The sequence below is a fragment of the Engraulis encrasicolus genome, chromosome 6 (genome assembly GCF_034702125.1).
Source record: "Engraulis encrasicolus isolate BLACKSEA-1 chromosome 6, IST_EnEncr_1.0, whole genome shotgun sequence".
Classification (NCBI taxonomy): Eukaryota; Metazoa; Chordata; class Actinopteri; order Clupeiformes; family Engraulidae; genus Engraulis; species Engraulis encrasicolus.
This window is the reverse complement of record NC_085862.1, coordinates 12,380,581-12,400,580: the sequence shown is the minus strand read 5'-3', so window position 1 is coordinate 12,400,580 and position 20,000 is coordinate 12,380,581. Positions and strand designations below refer to the sequence as shown.

Here is a 20,000-nt window from a genome sequence, read left to right as displayed (position 1 = left end):
TTTTACTGTAATGTACTGTACTGTAAGTAGCCATCTCTAGCACTTGGATGCTACACACGCACACACACACACACACGCACGTACACACACACACACACACACACACACACGCACGCACGCACGCACGCATGCACGCACAGAGAGAGAGAGAGAGAGAGAGAGAGAGAGAGAGAGAGAGAGAGAGACGTACACTGGTAGGCTACACTGATTAATTTTAAAAGATGCTGTTTGAGAGTTAATGTCCTGAGTTATTCTCACACATTCCTCCGACTTCAACCACGTAATCATAATAATAATCTACCCACTTTGTTAATCTTTTACTGTAATGGCAGTAGCCATCTCTAGCACTTGCTATACACACACACATGCGCACACACACGCACACACATGCATGTGCACACACACACACACACACACACACACATTCACACACACATGCACGCACGAGACGTACACTGGTAGGCTACACTGATTAATTTCAAAAGATGCTGTTTGAGAGTTAATGTCCTGAGTTCTTCCCTACCGGGCGATTTAATGAGCCGTCAGACATGCAGAGGCAAAGCCAGTCTACACACACACACACACACACACACACACACACACACACACACACACACACACACACACACACACACACACACACACACACACACAGCCAGGCCCTTCTCATCACCTCAAACTTCGCCTCAAGCATGGGTGGAAAGCAAACTCTGACAGGCGTTATTTCTCTCCTTCACTCTCTTTCTCTCACTCTCCTTCTCTCTCTTACTGACTCTCTCAGATGCACTGCGCTCCTCTCTCTTCCTTTCTCTCTTTCTATCTATCGCTTCTTCACTCTCTCTTTCACACACACACACACACACACACACACACACACACACACACACACACACACACACACACACACACACACACACACACACACACACGCGCCCATGCGCGCACACACACACACACATACACACACACACACACACACACACACACACACACACACACACACACACACACACACACACACACACACACACACACACACACACACACACACACGAGTGCAGACACGTTTTTTTAAAAGACTTAAATTTAATACTTTTTCACACACATCTGTTTTGTGCAGCCATGCGTGTACCTGCCTGTTTGTGTTGGGCGGGTGGGGAAGGTAGGCTACAGAAGCAAACCCATCATATCCCTGCTGTGAGGGCCTACCGGGCTCAGGCCCAGGGGCCCCAAGATTCAAGGGGGCCCTGAAGCCCAAGCCTCTACTACACTGTAAAAAAATATCAGCTGCCTTAGAATTCCAAATTAATTTAAATCCTTGTCGTGTGAAGCTTTGAATTGAAGCTTTGTGTTGTTTGAACACAATGCTTCAAAACGATCCCATTCAAAGCTTTTAAAAATCGTTCAAAATCACACAAACTATATTTTCAATTCTTTTCCCAACAACACACACTCTCACCACTAACCTAAAGCCCTGAATCGTTTTGTACACTTGCAACACCCATACATGGGTTCGCAGTGTTTGTAAACACGATGTTATGAGGAGGGGCAAGACACTGGCAGTCAACCACGTGAGCTAATTTTTTGACCGACAGCGGTTTCCAACAATCAAGGGTTGAGTTGTGCGCAGTTAGTTTCGTGCAGTCAGGGGGGGGGAATCAGAACCCTGAGGGGGGCCTTTCTTGTTGTCTGGCCCAGGGGCCATTGGAATCATACTCCGCCCCTGTCTGAGATTTGTCACGGACAGTGAAACTGTCTGCATGTTTTCTGTGCCACTGAATCCAGTCTTTTGAATGGCACTCCCACTTTCTCTGATCCGTTTTTTTTTCTCCCCACCCTTCATTTTTGTCTTTACTAAGAGGACACACCCTGTCCTTGATGGAAAGTGAGGACAAAGAAATGAACAAAAATTATGTAACAAACACCACGACCGCTTTTTTTAAAAACGACTATTTCCACAATTATTGAAGCTACCGCAAATTACAAAGCTGTGCAGATTAAAGCTCTTCTGGTCCTCTTTGTCATCAAACACATCATGTTAACAATTACTACCACGGCTGCCATCAATGGTGAAAATATCAACAACAAAAACTGTCCATAGATAAAAGGCGACAAGTGTGTGTGTGTGTGTGTGTGTGTGTGTGTGTGTGTGTGTGTGTGTGTGTGTGTGTGTGTGTGTGTGTGTGTGTGTGTGTGTGTGTGTGTGTGTGTGTGTGTGTGTGTATGCATAGTATGTGTGTAAGAGACTCGAGTAATATGTAACTTGAGTAATAATCACAATAATAGCAAGTGTGTGTGTGTGTGTGTTTGTGTGTGTGTGTGTGTGTGTGTGTGTGTGTGTGTGTGTGTGTGTGTGTGTGTGTGTGTGTGTGTGTGTGTGTGTGTGTGTGTGTGTGTGTGTGTGTGTATGTTTGTGTCTGTATGTGTGTGTGTGTGTGTGTGTGTGTGTGTGTGTGTGTGTGTGTATGTGTGTGTGTGTGTATGTGTGTGCGTGTGGGTGGATGGATGGATGGATGGATGGGTGTGTGTGTGTGTGTGTGTGCGTATGCGCGTGCGCGTGCGCATGTGTGTGTGTACGCCCGCATGTGTATGCGCGACCACGTGTGTGGGTGGTCATCATAGCCTTGTTTGCATGGTCATGAATCATGGGCTCTGGTTGAAAGCCATGGCAGCTAGATGGGCCTTAATTTGCTTGGAGTTGCAGCCGTAGTATAGTAGGCTAAGGGCCTGAGGGGCCACCCTGGGGTGCATTTCTGGAAAGCGTAGTTGCTAACTATGTTAGCTACTTTGTTGGTTGCAATGCAATTTCCCCATGGCAACTACCAAAGTTGCTAACTGCTACCAACCATGCTTTCCAGAAATGCACCCCTAGTCTCTAAAGTGGTCCAGACCTTGTGATGTACCCTAGAAAGCACATCTTTCAAATATTTGCTATTTAATGTTTTTTTGTTATTACAATTATTTTACATTCTTTAGGGTTGTCAGTGAAAAATTGTGGCTTGAAAAATATGCAAAATACAGTATAATTGAAGTGTCATCACGAAAATCTGAATATAATGTATTGCTGTACCCCTGTTTAACCCAGGGAACCATAGTCATGCCTACATATACCCAGGGTGCATATATAGCTTGAATACTGCTGCACTTTTTATTGCTTTTGTACTACCTGTCTACTGCTCTTTGTGACATCACACGCTGTATTTTTGTTTGTGCAGGAAATGGTCAAAAAAGGTACAGCAACTTTGCTGCTCATTGAAACTCGGCTGCCTATTGCCAAAATCGATCTTTACATGAAAGTTTACTAAGTGATAAACAAATATTTTCTAGCATGGTCCAAGTAGAGTCATTTTTGCAGCTAAAAATGGCTATTTTTTGAAAATTCAAAATGGCGGACCATGGTGAAGATCCCCCTTTTCATGTATGAAAAGTGGATTTTTTCCAGTCATAATGAATAATTTGGTGGTGGTGGTAAGTACTAATGAAAAAGGTATCATTAGTGAATGGGCAGCATGAATTCTGGAAATAAACAACTAAAAATCTCACACAGTGTCCCTTTAAATATTAGAAAAACTTTGAATACGTTTATTTTGCTCTTTGTCTTTTCTCTTGTGTGTAGTTTTTGTTTTGTTTTGTTTCGGTGTGTGTGTTTTTTGCTTGATTGTCATAGCCAGAACTGAATTGAATATGTCCTCTTGGTGACTGGCTTTGGACTAAAGTGTCTGCTAAATGTAATGTAAAGGCCTCCGCACATCGGCTCCACCAAAGTTCGATTCCATTGCTGTCAATACAACCCCGCACACCGGCGCCGATGTCGGCAGGCGATTAGAGGCGAGTTCTATTTTGTCGGAGCCGCCAATTGACTATCCATGCTATGTTCCTGTGAAATTGGGTTTGGGGGTCAGAATTGTGTTGGAAGCGAAAGTGCTCCGCAGTGCTGTCAGAGCCAATGTGCGGAGGCCCCAACCTACTGTATGTAGAATTTAGTAAATAACCTTTTCATACGATGGTAAACAGGATCGAAATGCCCAAAATGGCAGCCTACAAAATGACCAGTGTGATGGAGCACAGGACTCGACGCTGCAACTATTGTCAACCACCAGGTCGGCGGGCCCCACGATGGAACTTAAGTCCAAAAATTGCAGAATTGTGACAAAAATGCAATATTGGGAAAATGAATGTCATGTCGCGTGCAGTATTAAATCTTGTTCATTCTCCTCTCCACAGCTGATAGACATGTTGTCCTTCATTGATAGCTTGTAATTATGACACTGTCTCATTTCATCATGAAATTGACCTTCCAGGGGTCCCCACAGCAACCTGTAGCCTAGGGGCCCGGGTCATCTTAATCCGGCCCTGCATGTAGGTCCGTGGCAGGCCAAGTATGTGTGTGTGCGTGTGTGTGTGCGTGTGTGTGCGTGTGTGTGGGGCAGGTCCGTGGCAGGCCAAGCGTGTATGTCTCTGCCACTGGATGTCAACGTGACAGGAGAGAGAGGAGGTTGGCACACGGCTGTGTGTGTGTGTGTGTGTGTGTGTGTGTGTGTGTGTGTGTGTGTGTGTGTGTGTGTGTGTGTGTGTGTGTGTGTGAGAGAGAGAGGAGGTTGGCACATGCTTGTGAGCTGGACACCCAGGCCGCTATGTTACAGTGTGCTGTGAAAGATGAAATCAGTCGCATGTCATCCGCAACATCATTTATACACCACTGTCTCACCTCTGTGGACTCTCTCTCTCTCTCTCTCTCTCTCTCTCTCTCTCTCTCTCTCTCTCTCTCTCTCTCTAAATCAGTCGTATTTCACTTGTCATCTGCAACATCACTTATATCCCACTGTAACATACCTCTGTGGACCCGAAGATGTCTCACCTATGTGCTGTCTCTGTCTGTCTGCTTGCCTCTCTCTCTCTCTCTCTCTCTAGGGGGGTGTTGAGAAGGATACAGCTGAGAGGGGGCCAGTGCTTCGTTGTCATTGGGGGGCATTAGTCCTTTAGTCCATTTAAGGGGGGCGTTGTCAGTAGGGCTGTAACGATATTGTATCGAACCGAGAAATCGTGATACACAGAGTCACAATACTGTATCGTGATACAAGGAGGCAGTATCGTGATACGCCCTTTCAAAGTTTTGTTTCCCATCAGTCCAGAAAAAAAATCAAATGATATGAAGTGATAGTGCTTCCAAGCTTCAAATCATCATCACATGTAAACTTTAAAAAATATATTATAGCGTCTTGTAACATATTGTTCCTATAAACTATCAAAGTTTTTATTCATAATTTTATTTTATAATATTGGAAAATGTGAAATCGTGTGGTGTATCGAACCGTAGGTCAAAAATCGTGATACGAATCGAATTGTGAGTCGAGTGTATCGTTACAGCCCTAGTTGTCAGGCTTATGATGAGGTCAAGGAGGCATGATGAGGCCAAGGGGGCGTTTGTTCCAAAAAGGTCTACTGTATCTTTCTTCTTATGGCAGGTGTCACGAACGTGGTGCCCTCCAGGAGCCTCTGAGGTGCCCACCAAGGATGTTATTGAACAATGACGACTACCAGATTTTAGTCACAGTTAATGCTTTTCTTAAGTTAAATAAATATTAATAATACATATTCATTATTTATTACCTATAAGCAAATTATCATTTAATAATAGTGTGATTTGAGAATGATGGCAAGAGATCAGTTGAGGATTTTGAAAGTAGCCCTCCGGTAGCCCTCAGTAGCCCACGGGTAGCCCTAAGACCCAGAAAGGTTGCCCTATGGTCTCCAAGTCTTCATATATTACTTGTATATCCCTCTAATGGTGGTGTGGTGTAAATGCTGAGGAGGTGAAGATGTGTGTGCAGTAACATGAAGGCTTCCTCATGTGCTATGTGGCCTCCTGTGTGGACTGCACAGTGTGTTCTCATCACTGAAGAGCATGCAATGAAAGCTGTAGAGGGTGATCTGTGTGTGTGTGTGCGAGTGTGCGTGTGCATGTGTGGGTGTGCGCATGTGTGTGTGTGTGGTTGTGTGTGTGTGTGGGTGTGCGTGCGTGCATGTATGTGTGTATGTGAGTGTGTGTACATGTGGTGCGGTGTGCTTGTGTGTGTGTGTGTGTGTGTGTGTGTGTGTGTGTGTGTGTGTGTGTGTGTGTGTGTGTGTGTGTGTGTGTGTGTGTGTGTGTGTGTGTGTGTGTGTGTGTCTGTGTGTGTGTGTGAGATAGCGAGCTCTGAAAACCATTTGAATCCTGATTTGAATGCTGATACAATAATTCAAGTTTGTGAAATGTGCGGTACTGTGAGTCTAGGGAAATACATAGGCCTATTAGAAATCACATAACTATTCAAATGCATAACTATTCAAATAGAAATTAGAGGCAGCTGGTAAACTTGTGATATTTTTTACAGTGAACTTTCCTCGCTCAATGAATGGACCACTTTATCAATAAGCATTTTTTATGAGAGTACACGCGGGTACACATGTCTCTGTGGCCATTTCTATCACCCACGTTGGTGCCTTTTCCAAGTTGGTTCTGTTAAATAAGTCACAAAAGAGAGCCTGTCACATGATAATGTCATGTTTTAATGTTGTTGTGTTATATTTATTGCAGCAAAAAAGTCATCCTTTTTTAGTTGAGAACCCCAAGGTGCTTTAACCTCGATACTGTTTATAATCTGTAGTAGCCTACTGTTGGTTAGTCATTTTGAAAGACGACTTGATATTGGATAAGAGGTAGGCAGGCTGCTCTATGCACACAGACCTAGTGTGCGTTACAATATGCGGCCTTGCCTCCTCCACTTTTGCTTGTTTCCTCTCCCCGCCTCCTGGCCCCTCCTCCGTGGAGAAAACGATAAAGTTTCCCAGCTGTCAGCCTAGCCGCAACAACTTTTGAGGGACTGTTTTTCATTCACCATCCCAATTGCAAATGGGAAAAAAAGAGTTTACAATTGAGCTCTTGCAAGATATTGAAATATAATGCTGTTGTCAGTGATGTCATCATGACATATAACTTCCTGGTACGAGTCCACAAGCACAAGTGGAGGACGCAAGGTTGCATATTGGAACGCACTCTATGTCTCAAATCACACACTTTTGTCAGTGAACTGACAGTCAGTGCACAGTGCACTAAAGTCTTTAGTGCATAGTGTCCTAGAGTGCGTTTTAATATGTGACCTTGCCTCCTCCACTTGCCTCCTCCACTTGCTTCTCGTCATGATGACATCACTGACAACAGCATTATATTTCAATATCTTGCAAAAGCCCAATTGTAAAGTCTTTTTCTCATTTGCAATTGGGATGGTGAATGAAAAACAGTCCCTCAAAAGTTGTTGTGGCGAGGCTGACTGCTGGGAAACTTTATCGTTTTCTCCACGGAGGAGGGGCCAGGAGGCGGGACGAGGAGACAAGCACAAGTGGAGGAGGCAAGGTCACATATTGGGATGCACACCTGGAAAAACTTGAGCACTATGCACTGTGCCCTCGCTGGAAGTGACGGATGGGCATGGCATTAGCTCGCCAAAATATGAGTTGGCTACTGTTTACAATGCACACCGTCTGGTGCTTAATTTCCATGTCCTTCACCCCAAAGGACAACAATCACACATACAATAGGACCTACTTTGGTTGGCATGAAAAGGTTGGTGTCCAATAAGCATTACTTACAGAATCAAGAGACTGTTGACCAAACTCTTCTACTCAACTGAATGCCACATTTCCTCTGTGTCATTGTCAACATGGCCGCCGTTTAGTGCGTGCAGTGTCCATCATTAAAGCACTGCATTTTTCCGCCATTGTTAGGGGATCATCCTGGCACTTTCAGTGCACTGGCTGAACTGACATTTTCAGCGTAAAACAGTGCCTGAAGTGCACAAGTGTGGCATTTGAGACACTGCCTACCATTCTCTGGCCTATGTCTGTGGCTCTATGCATGTGATGTAAACACTCTGCTTCAGTGTTCACTTTGCGCCATCTAGTGGACACAAGAGCTAGCGCTCGTCATAAGGTTGTAGGCCTATTTTAAATATCCAATCTCCTTTATTATTGTAAGCCCCCTATAGTTGATTTTGAGACTGAAAAGACGTTTTCTACAATCACTTATCTGATACTTTTACCATAATCTCTGAAAGGCGTTGGCCTTTGAAAAGCTCAAGGTAGGCTAATTCCATGGGTATTCTGTCCTTGATTATCATGTCAGCAACATATATTTTAGTCTCCCCATGGATGCTATAGACGCGGCCGCACCTCAGGGCTCCTCCTCGGATACTGCGGAAGCCTTGTCTTGTCCAACGGCTGGTTTATTTCTGGACTTGTTATCCAGTTTGCTTCAAAATAATCCTGTCGCAAAGTCACCTGCTACGTCATCGGCGTGTCCCTGAAACACGTTAGCAGGGTTTGGCCACACGATGGCGCTCGTCTGTGTTGTCCTCCACCAGCAGGGACCGTGCGGAGGGCAAAAGAGAAGCAGCGAGGGTGTCAGACTCAGAGAGAGTCAGACGTGAATGATTTTTGAAAGTGAGAATAGAGAGGATTAACTGGTAGTCAGAGATTTTGACAGCTAATCAAGCTCAAGTGGATGAGTGGGGAGATCTTTCACAACAATCTGCCTTCAAAAGATATTAACTGAAAAGGGAGCTGGTTGGCAAATTAGGCCTAAGGCACATTATTTGGCATGGAGCAAAATGTTTAGACATGTAATGTTTATAATGATATTGGTATACAGTACAGGCCAAAAGTGTGGACTCAGCTTCTCATTCATGCATTCTCTTTATTTTCGTGGATTTTCATTGTGTATTTTCATGCAGGGCATCAAAACTGTGCTTGAACACATGGAGAATTACTTGCTTACCAAAAAATATAATTCTAGCTGTTGTCCAACAGCAATGTCAGCTGTCTATCCACCTGACGTCAATGCAGCAAACTGATGACCCCACACATTTCAATAAGCTTATTTTTTGTCTGTTTTCAAATAAAAATGCCCAGTCAGTCATGTCAATCCTAATTGAACATTAAAGTCCTCCAATAACTCACCAGAATTGTAGAACTAGAATTTTGAGACTTAAAATCTAGTTTTAAACACTTGCCAATACAAGCATTTTACAGATATGTCCACACTTTTGGCCTGTACTGTATATACCGGTATAATCTTTATACAGTATAATCCAAAGGTTACAGTGTTGCTATAATGGCGCCGGTCTTATTGTTCCACAGAAGGCACATTTACAAGGACACAAAGATGCTTTGGTTGTTGTTGTTTTTCCAGTCAGGTGGACTGGACACCGATGGGACAGGCTCTCACTAAGCATTTGGGGCAACTGTGTGGGTCACCCTCATGACAGAAAAGCAGGATCAGAGGCGGACTTTCCCTTAGGCAAACCTAGGCAATTGCCTAGGGCCCGACCAAATCTGCCCTCAATAGGGGGGCCCCAATTGTCGCAGTCGCGGTAAACACGCCAAAAAAGTAGGCTTATTTTTTGCCTAGGGCCCAAAAAATGTCTAGATCTGCCACTGAGCAGGATGTTTGGAGTGAGGAGTCCGCACTGCACACTTAAAATCCTTCTTTCTTTGATGTTTTATTCCATGGCAGGATTAGTTTCGACATAAAGCATAAAGGGTGACGATTTGAAAGATTAAGGTGCAAGAATAACGCCACGTCAAGGGCTGAACTGGTAATCTGGCACGCAGGGCATTTCCCAGTGGGCTAACAATCCTAAGGGGCTGATGCGTTTTTTATTTTATTTATTTTTTTATTTTTTACTTCCTATAGACTGGCCCACTATTTAGAGAGGGCCACACAACAATTCTAACCAGGATATGAGACGTGAAAGACAACCTGGGAAACTCACATTGTCCTTGTGACACAGCACTACACAGCACACAACAAAATTACCTTTAATGCCTCACCCCGGCAAGGGGGCAACCCAAAATGGCGCCCCAAGGGAGCAGTATGACGGGATGGTACCATGCTTAGGGTACCTAACCTCAGTCATGGAGGAGGATGGGGGACAGTAGAGTACCATGCTCAAGGTACCTCAGTCATGGAGGAGGATGGGGGACAGTAGAGTACCATGCTCAGGGTACCTCAGTCATGGAGGAGGATGGGGGACAGTAGAGTACCATGCTCAGGGTACCTCAGTCATGGAGGAGCATGGGGGACAGTAGAGTACCATGCTCAGGGTACCTCAGTCATGGAGGAGCATGGGGGACAGTAGAGTACCATGCTCAAGGTACCTCAGTCATGGAGGAGGATGGGGGACAGTAGAGTACCATGCCCAAGGTACCTCAGTCATGGAGGAGGATGGGGGACAGTAGAGTACCATGCTCAGGGTACCTCAGTCATGGAGGAGCATGGGGGACAGTAGAATACCATGCTCAGAATATCTTCTCAGGGTTGAGAATGTTACAACTGAAATTTGAGTTACTCAGTTGCAATTAGGGAGCATTAGTGTGGGGGGCAGGCTTATGGCAGGCTGGCAGGCTTATGATGAGGTCAAGGTGACATTTGTTCAAAAAAGGTTGAGAACCACTGGTACAGGCCAACCTCATCTACAGGGTCGCTGTTAAGGTTTTGGAGGCCCTACGCATAACTGGTCAGGAGGCCCCCCCCCCCCCCCCCCCCCCCCCCCCCCTCATAATTAAATAATAATAATAATACGTTTTTTGTCAATCTCAATTTAGGAGGCCCCAATTTTGGGTTGAAAGTGGTTGAGGCCCTAAGCGCTCTGCTCACTCTGCTTATGCTTATGGGCAGCGGTTCGGGTGCCAGACTTGTAGCCCAAAGGTTGCTGGTTCGACTCCCGACCCGCCAGGTTGGTGGAAGGAGTAATTAACCAGTGCTCTCTCCCATCCTCCTCCATGACTGAGGTACCCTGAGCATGCTACTGTCCCGCAGCACTGCTCCCTTTCGGACACCATTGGAGGCTGTCCCCTTGCACGGGTGAGGCATGAATGCAATTTTGTTGTGTGCAGTGTGCAGTGAACAATTGTGTGTTGTGGTGTGCTGTGTCACAATGACAATGGGAGTTGGAGTTTCTCAGTTGGGCTTTCACTTTCACTTCACTTATGCCGAGCGGTGGCCCTGCCCATCTATTCTGCAGGGTGCTTGTGTTTGCTGGTGCCAGTTGCATTCATTATGTGAGAAAATGTTCAGATTTTGGCAGCAGTGGTTGCACATCATGCAACATTCATTGAAATCCTATTGTATGCACTACGCGGACAACTAAAGGTAGGTACGCAGAATAACACACACACACACACACACACACACACACACACACACACACACACACACACACACACACACACACACACACACACACACACACACACACACACACTTCTGATATGTAGCATACATCAGGGAAGCCGACAGGGGGCGGCAAAGGGGTCAATTGTCCCGGGCCCAGGGAGAGAGGGGCCCAAAATTGGGTCCTCATTACATTGTATGTTTGGGATCGGTGGGGGGGCCCTTTCAAATGACTTTGTCCCGGGCCCGGCCACAGCTGTCAGTGGCCCTGGCCTACCTACTGTGTGCTGCAAGTCTTGCTGGCTGCACACATGGGAAACAGGTGGAGCTTTGGCGACCTGCATAATCAAAGGTGACGACCAGCTCAGTCGATAGGGATGAGCCTTATAAGGACACACACACACACACACACACACACACACACACACACACACACACACACACACACACACACACACACACACACACACACACACACACACACACACACACACACACACACACACGGCCTTTTGTTATCCCAACATCCCAGGGATGCCCTCGCCCAGCGCGCATCCGCCAATCGGAGAGCAGAGTGGGTGGGGCTTGTTTCTCTCCGAATCCTCACACGCGCACTGGAGGGCTACCGGCGAAAACAAAGCTCAGGGTAGCGAGGACGATAGAACGGTACGGCAGGAGGAGATCTGTGCCATCGCCACGGGGCTGCAGCGCGGGGACACACAGGGGATGCGGAATCTGGACGACGAAATGAATCAGAACGGTCAACAACGGAGGACGGGATCCTAAAAGGGATGACCGCCGTTACCGTACCTGCAGGGAGAGGGCTTTTGTTTTGGCGTGCTGTGGGTGCTGGGCTCGCTGTACTGAGACCTGTGAACAGTCGGCGCAGCAGCGGCAGCCTCCTCTTCCCATAGCCCTGCCATGGCGTTTTAACCAAATGGAACACAAAGACGGTATACTACTACCCCGCCGCTCCACGCGCACAGCACCGGAGAGGACGGGGAAAAGCACAACGGCCATTTCTTGGATGGTGCAGCGCTTGAGATGAGCGCACTCTCGCAATCGTCAAAACGCCACTGAATGAATGCTCATTTGGACGGCGGTTATCGTTGGTGTGTGTGTGTATGTGTGTGTATGTATGCGCTCTCTGCGTGGCCGCGTCTGCTGCCCTAGCTATCTTTCTCTGAACAAAGACGATCGCGGCGCCGACTGGATGTAGCGGCGGCATCTATTCTCCTTCAGGACAGGACAGCGCGGCGATTCGATGCCCGTGGCCACGCGACCACGGAGGGACCACTCGCCCGGTAATGGCCAAGTTCGGCCGAGCCCAGAGGCGACGCCCTCGAGGATGCTGCTGCCGCCGCTCGCTCAGGTGGATGGGGTGGTGTTTCCGTTCCTCGGGGGGTTCGGGAGGTACCAGAAACGGCTCATGCTGTTGTCATGGCTGCCGGCGCTTATCATCTCGTGCAACCAGTACTCGGATTATATTCACCTCGCCCAGCCCAACATAACGTGCAGCTCTCCAAACGCGAGCAGTAGTTTTTTTGGAGGATTCAGGAGAACCCTTCCGCTGCCGTCGCTGAACGGCAGCGCGTTCATAAACGACAATTACGAGGAGTATGAAGTGGAGTGCTCGTGCAAGGAGCGGCACATACACCTGGACTCTGGCCTAAAAAAGAATGTAGTCACGCAGGTAAGGATGCGATGGGAGGCAGGTAGGCCCGCGGGAGGCAGGTAGCAGTAAAGGCGCCTCGAGTCGGGTCTAGGTATTCGGGGTGCTATCCAAGGTCCTCCCGAGCCGCCGGGGCGACCCCATCATACTAGACCGCTCTGAATCCAGACCAGGCGGCTTTGCTTTGCTGTGCTGCTGTAAGGGATTACCACAGAGCGGAGGATTTAGCCCTGCTAAGTCCGAGCAGAGTGTCATCTACACGGGCGAACTGCACTACAAGGGGTGGGTGGGGGAGACCTTGAGGGGGTGGATAACAGCTTGGCGGCTAATGAACTTTTAGCAAGCTTCTGATCAGCTCATTACCATGGTGCCGGGGCTATGTTTGTTAAAGGCATCGGTGGGAATTTATAAGTGCACAGTGTGTGTATTTGAGAGTTGTGTGTGTGTGTTTGTGTTTGTGTGTGTGAGAGAGAACAAGCAAGTGTGTGTTTGCCAATGTGTCTGATTGTGTTTGTGACCTATGAGACAAGTGTGTGCATGCATCATGTATTCACCTTTGACCTCGTCTCTGTCCATAGTAGGTCAGCAGTGTCTCTAGTCCACTGAGCCCCCTAGGCCTATACAGTCATATGTGTCTAGTAGTCAAGTGCACTCTATAGTCAAATACTTCTGTATGGGGAGTGGACACCCGCTGCCTAGTGGTTAATGAGATCAAAGGGTTGCAGGTTCGAATCCCACCCTTCCTTACACTTCCTGCCACACTCCACAGCTGAGGTGCCCTTAAGGAAGGCACCCAACCCCCATACTCCTCCAGGGACTGTAACCAATACCCTGCCTGTAGGCCTAAATAGCCGTAAGCCTGCCAAGTGTAATGTAATGCATAACTGAAATTACACAGACTATTTCAAATAGCACTACACCAGACACCAAATGTGCAATCAACTTACACACATACACACAGCACTTACTTACTTACACACTCACTTCCACACCCTGAGCTCCTGATACATAGGTTTGCCGTGTATATAAACACGATGTTGTGAGGAGGGGCAGCAAGACACTGGCAGCCAACCACGTGAGCTAATATTTTGACCGACAGCGGTTTGCTACAAGCAGAGGTTGAGTTGTGCGCAGATAGTTTCGCGCAGTCGGGTTATAAACAAAATGTAGAAATTAGAACCCATATGTACTGTGGAAGTCACGTGCAGCGCAGCATGCGCCTGAGCGTCTCTACCTGAGTCTGCATGGGACAGCCTGTCCTCCTGTCCTCGTAATGGCTGCTGACCTGCATGTGTGGTAATCCCATTTCTACACTGCTGTCTCTGTGTGTGTGTGTGTGGGCCTGCATGGTGTGTGTACAGGTGTATGGTGCTGGGCTCGCTGTCCTTTGACCCTGAGAAGCATGTTGTGTTTTGCAGTGGTGTGTGTGTGCGTGCGTGTGCGCGTGTGTGTGTGTTCTATAGTGGTGGCTGGTGTGTGTGTGTGTGTGTGCGTGTGTTCTACAGTGGTGGCTGGTGTGTGTGTGTGTGTGTGTGTGTGTGTGTGTGTGTGTGTGTGTGTGCGTGTGTGTGTGTGTGTGTGTGTGTGTGTGTGTGTGTGTGTGTGTGTGTGTGTGCGTGCGTGCGTGTGTTCTACAGTGGTGGCTGGTGTGTGTGTGTGTGTGTGTGTGTGTGTGCGCGTGTGTTCTACAGTGGTGGCTGGTGTGTGTGTGTGTGTGTGTGTGTGTGTGTGTGTGTGTGTGTGTGTGTGTGTGTGTGTGTGTGTGTGTGTGTGTGTGTGTGTGTGTGTGTGCGCGTGTGTTCTACAGTGGTGGCTGGTGTGTGTGTGTGTGAATTTGGCCGTTAGCGGGTGTTCATTTAGAGTCCTGGGTGTACCCATTCTATCCTACACACTTAGGTACTGCAAGAAGACAGAAGAAGATGCTTACTACAGTGTGTGTGTGTGTGTGTGTGTGTGTGTGTGTGTGTGTGTGTGTGTGTGTGTGTGTGTGTGTGTGTGTGTGTGTGTGTGTGTGTGTGTGTGTGTGATATAACGTCTTCTCTTGTGTGTGTGTGTTCTGCAGTGGTGTGTGTGTGTGTGTGTGTGTGTGTGTGTGTGTGTGTGTGTGTGTGTGTGTGTGTGTTCTGCAGTGGTGGCTGGTGGTGTGTGTGTGTGTGTGTGTGTGTGTGTGTTAGGGTCCGGGGTGTAAATAATATTCGAAATGTATCAATGCTACAGCGGACGATTTAATCGAATTGTATCGTATAGTGGGGCATTCTTAGGTATCAAAAATAATCAGATCGCTGGCCCCTGTCCAATGCCCTTGGTCCATAACATAATAGAAATAGAAAAGTGATTGGAAAAAAAATGAATCGAAACGTATTGTATCGCGGGGAATTCTTAAGTAGGCCTATCGAAAATAATCGAATCCCTGCTTTAAGAAATCGATACCGTATCATATCACCATGGAGGCTGTGATTTACACCCCTAGCGTGTGTGTGTGTATGTGTGTGTGATATCATGTCTCCGTGTGTGTGTGTGTGTGTGTGTGTGTGTGTGTGTGATATAACTTCTCTTTTGTGTGTTCCACAGTGGCGGCTGGTGTGTGAGGAGGAGTGGCAGGCCCACCTGGCTCATCTCTCCTTCCTGATGGGCACGGCGGTCGGAGCTCTTCTCTTCGGGGCCCTCGCAGACTGGTACGATACGTGTGTGTGTGTGTCATAGACATAAATACTATATTTATGCAAACTGTGTGTGTGAGGGAGAGCGAGAGTGAGTTATTCTGTGTGTCACAGACAGAAATGCTGTATTTATATAGAGAGATGGAGAGAGAGGGAGAATATTTATACAAACTGTGTGTGTGAGGGACAGCGAGAGTGAGTTATTGTGTGTGTCACAGACAGAAATACTGTATTTATATGGACTGTGTGTGTGTGCGAGCAAGGGAGAGAGAGATGGAGAGAGAGGGAGACCAAGGCCCTCTGGGTGTTTCTCAAAGCGTAGTGTTCTAGCCTTGCTAGGACGAGTAATGTACATTTTCACGTCATCGCGACTGGCCAAGTACTGTTCCAAAGTGAAGCATGTCCAAGTGCCACGCTCTTGATTCGTAGCATTTTCCAAGGATACACTTGGTGCATCCTTGCCGAGACAAAATACCAAGAATCCTTCACGTCTCCACGCTCGCACTAGGCTTTTTTCTATCACAGGTGTGGAAAGCCATCCATGTTTGAGCAGCACGATACACGGTATATTGTTGTTTCTGAGATAGCTGCAAATAACTCAACACAACTTGGTAATTGTTTGTGCCCATTGTTTGTGTTGCGTTTCACACCGCTTTTGACTACGGACAATTTGTGCACTGTTATAAATTGAGATCAACATCCTTGTAGTTTTGTTGTGCTATTCAAACGCCCCACTGCAGAAATACAGCCAACCGATCGTGTTTACAGTTTAACATCAGTTGAAAACAAGTGTTTAGTGACTAAAACAGTACTGCTGTGACGTTCACTTCCACACTTCCAAGCATGTTCCATTCCAGTGGTGTAGTCTACTTTTTTATGGTGGGTATACTGTATATTTGAGCATTTTTGAAGTGGGTATGCTGTATATATTTGTGCTATTCAGAACAATGGATCAATCAATTTTAAGTGGGTATGAAATCCCTGAAATTTAGAAGTGGGATTACTCCGTATACCCGCGTTCTACTAGGGGTGGTACGGTTCACAAAATTCACGGTTCGGTTCATATCACGGTGTCAAGGTCACGGTTTTCGGTTCTCTACGGTTCTTTTTTTTTTAGTTCAAGATAAATAGTGCACTGGCTAATAGAATCGGACTTATCACTAAATATCCTACATATGGTTTGTATAGACTTATAATGTGAAAATGGTGTGGTTTTAATTGTGTCATCCTCTGATTTGGTCTTATACGCTAATGTTTTAATCGGAGAGACTGGATAAGGTACTCCTACAATCTGTTCTAGATCTGTCTAGAATATGTTTTACATATTTTTCTGGGCAGTACATGAATTGCGGTTTGCGATGGATTGCACGGTTCGTTTCGGTATGTGTGTGAATTGTACGGTTTCGGTTTTCGGTGCGGTTTGTGCCATCCCTACGTTCTACGTAGACTGCACCACTGTTCCGTTCATAATCGTCTGAGATGCTTATGAGGCTTTGGCCTTGTCTTGCGAGTGTACGACTTCAAGGCTGTGGGACTACCAAGGCAAGGGAAGCACACTAGCTTTGAGAAATACCCTATGCGCAGAGATTCTTTAAGTATATAGAGATATGCAATGTAATAGGTTGCTATGGGCACCTAACATGACCAAGTTCCGGTCTGCCTAAAGGGGCGTGTAATAATACTACTAGCATTGAATAGAACACTCCTTAGGTCTGCCTAAAGGGGGATTTCCCCCCCTCCCCCTTGCAATAATAGAACCCAGAAACAATGGGCCAATGGAACCTCTCTCTTTACTCTCTCTGCTATGTGTCTTCCGAGAGAGTGAGGTCATCCGCCATGTCATGAAAACCAGGAGTGCCTTCCTCGACCAGGAGTGCGTTCCTCGAGTTAGCAATTTAGTTGGCAAATTTCTTAGTTATTACAAATTTCTGCTTTATATCCGAATCATATTGCTAGTCAATCATATCAAGGTGGAGCAAGTATCAGGAGTGCTGACTGTAAAAGGCAAATTTGCGCCTGAAATCGCCTGAAATCCCAGACACCTGAGAGCACCTCAGTAGTGAGATTTACATCTTTTTTTTTTTTACACATCCTTATTTTTTTCTCTGCATGTTTGGGGCCGTATTAAACCATGTGGCGGGCCTCCTCTGGCCCCCGGGCCTCAAGTTTGACACCCGTGTGTATAACTGTGTACCCATTCTAGCTTACACACTTATAGTATGTAGCCTACTGCAAGAAGACGGACAAAAGATGCTTACTACAGTGTCTGTGTCGATGTGTGTGTGCACTAATTGCCTGTGTGTTCCTTTCATTTTACAGTTTTTCTGGATTGGTTTGGCTAATTTCTTGAAACCGAGATGACATTTCTATAAATTTTGGGCCATTTGGCCAAACATTCTTACACTTCTGCACAACAGTTCAGATAACTAGCAAGATGTCATATACCTCCCAAAATAGTTCATTCTTGCATCAGCACTAAACCCTCTCCCACAGAAATAGTCAGTACCATAAAAAGGGCATATATCCTTCTCAATTGCTTTGGCTCATTTGCATTCATTTAGTCATTCTGTCAAAATAAACTGGATGGTTCAGCATAACAACATGGATCCTCATCACTTGCTCATATCACTCCAAACACGGTTTACCCGTGTGTCAAAACTAAATTCCTTCCACAGAATGTCGTTTGAAAAAATGTCAAGAAATTAGCCAAATAACCGAGGAAACTGAAGTATACACGGCTGTAAAATTATTTTCTACAAACTAGTAAAGTTACAATACCATCTGAACACTGTCATGAATTTACTGTTTACAGTTATTAAATTCTAAAATATTATGTCCTTGACTGGTTTGACAATTATGTAGACTACTTTGCATATAATGACTTATGTGTTTTGTGTTTTGGAGAGGGCAACCATTAGACTGAGAATTGCCTAATTCGTTTAGATAAGAAAGGTCAATTTATTTGGAAAATGTGCTAAATGTATGCTCAATGTGTCAACTGTAGGGTACTTGTACATAGCCATCTGCATAGATGTACTAAACAGGGGGACCTAAGGACTGTTCTATTCAATGCTAGGAGTATTATGACGCGCCCCTTTAGGCAGACCGGAACCTGGTCATGTTAGGTGCCCATAGCAACCTATTACGTTGGCATATCTCTATATACTTAAAGAATCTCTGGGGGCGTCAGCTGACCTAATGCTATACAGGGGCACAGTAGGGCACCAAGAGATAATGCGAGCGCACGGGCAAATGCATCTTTTTGCAGGTTGTTGTGTTTTTGTGTGAAAATTTACCGGGGCACAAAAAATCAATATCCAGGCACGTGCCCCTAAGAAACAGGTCTGGCAACGCTCCTGCTCCAAGGCTTCTCTGTGGCATAGGGCTGTAATGATATTGTATCAAACCGAGAAATCGTGATACAAAGAGTCACGATACTGTATCGCGATACAAGGAGGCAGTATCGTGATATGCCCATCAAAAGTTTTGTTACCCATCAGTCCAGAAAACAACCACATGATATGAAGTCTCTATTTTCTACCTATATTCTACCTATAAACTTTCATATTTTTTATTCATAATTTTATTTTGTAATGTTGGTAAATGTGAAATCGTGGGGTGGATCGAAATGTAGGTTAAAAATCGTGATACGAACCGAACCATGAGTGGAGTGTATCGTTACAGCCCTACTGTGGCACTTAACTCATGGCCGCCACACAGATGCTCTTCTTATTAGCCAAATATGCACCCAACACCCGTCATAGTGACTAGTAGTAAGATGTCTTTTCTACCAGCCAAACTGACTCTCTCACTAGCATTTGGCCGGTTAGCGGGTGTTCATTTAGAGTCCTGGGTGTAACCATTCTATCCTACACACTTAGGTACTGCAAGAAGACAGAAGAAGATGCTTACTACAGTGTGTGTGTGTGTGTGTCGATGCATGTGCTGGTGACGCATGTGTGTAAACAACTAATTATGGACATGTTTGTTACTTTAATTTTAAAGAAATGTTAACGTGTGTGTGTGTTATGCACAGGTGGGGTTGTCTCCCCATGTTGTGTCTCAGTGCGCTGGTGGTGGTGTGTGTGTGTGTGTGTGTGTGTGTGTGTGTGGTCTACAGGTGGGGTCGTCTCCTGGCGTTGTGCCTCTCTGCGCGGATGGTGTGTTTGTGTTTGTGTTTATGTGTATGTGTATTATAACCTCTCTCTCTCTCTCTCTGTGTGTGTGTGTGTGTGTTGTCTTCAGGTGGGGCCGTCTCCCGGCGTTGTGTCTCTCTGCGTTGGTGACGTGTGTGTGTGGCGTGGCGGTGGCCTTCGCCAGGAGTGTGTTGGCCTTCTGCCTGCTGCGATTCCCACAAGGCGGCGGCCTGGCCGGAGTATTCCTCTGCTTATACCTGCTGAGTAAGTAGCAGTGCGTGTGTGTGTGTGCGTGCGAGTGTGTGTGTGTGTGTGTGTGCGTG

General features: G+C 46.2%; 1 protein-coding gene across 1 annotated transcript in view; it reads left to right on the top strand.

The window, feature by feature from the left end:
- The first annotated feature begins 11,887 nt into the window (after nucleotides 1-11,887).
- LOC134450702 (solute carrier family 22 member 23) overlaps nucleotides 11,888-20,000 on the top strand; it is a 48,177-nt gene continuing 40,064 nt past the window's right edge. Inside the window, exons 1-3 of the mRNA XM_063200648.1 lie at nucleotides 11,888-12,902; nucleotides 15,453-15,556; nucleotides 19,787-19,941. Of these exons, the coding sequence (XP_063056718.1) occupies nucleotides 12,474-12,902; nucleotides 15,453-15,556; nucleotides 19,787-19,941 (688 nt within the window). The 5' untranslated portion in view covers nucleotides 11,888-12,473. The remainder of the gene's footprint in view (nucleotides 12,903-15,452; nucleotides 15,557-19,786; nucleotides 19,942-20,000) is intronic.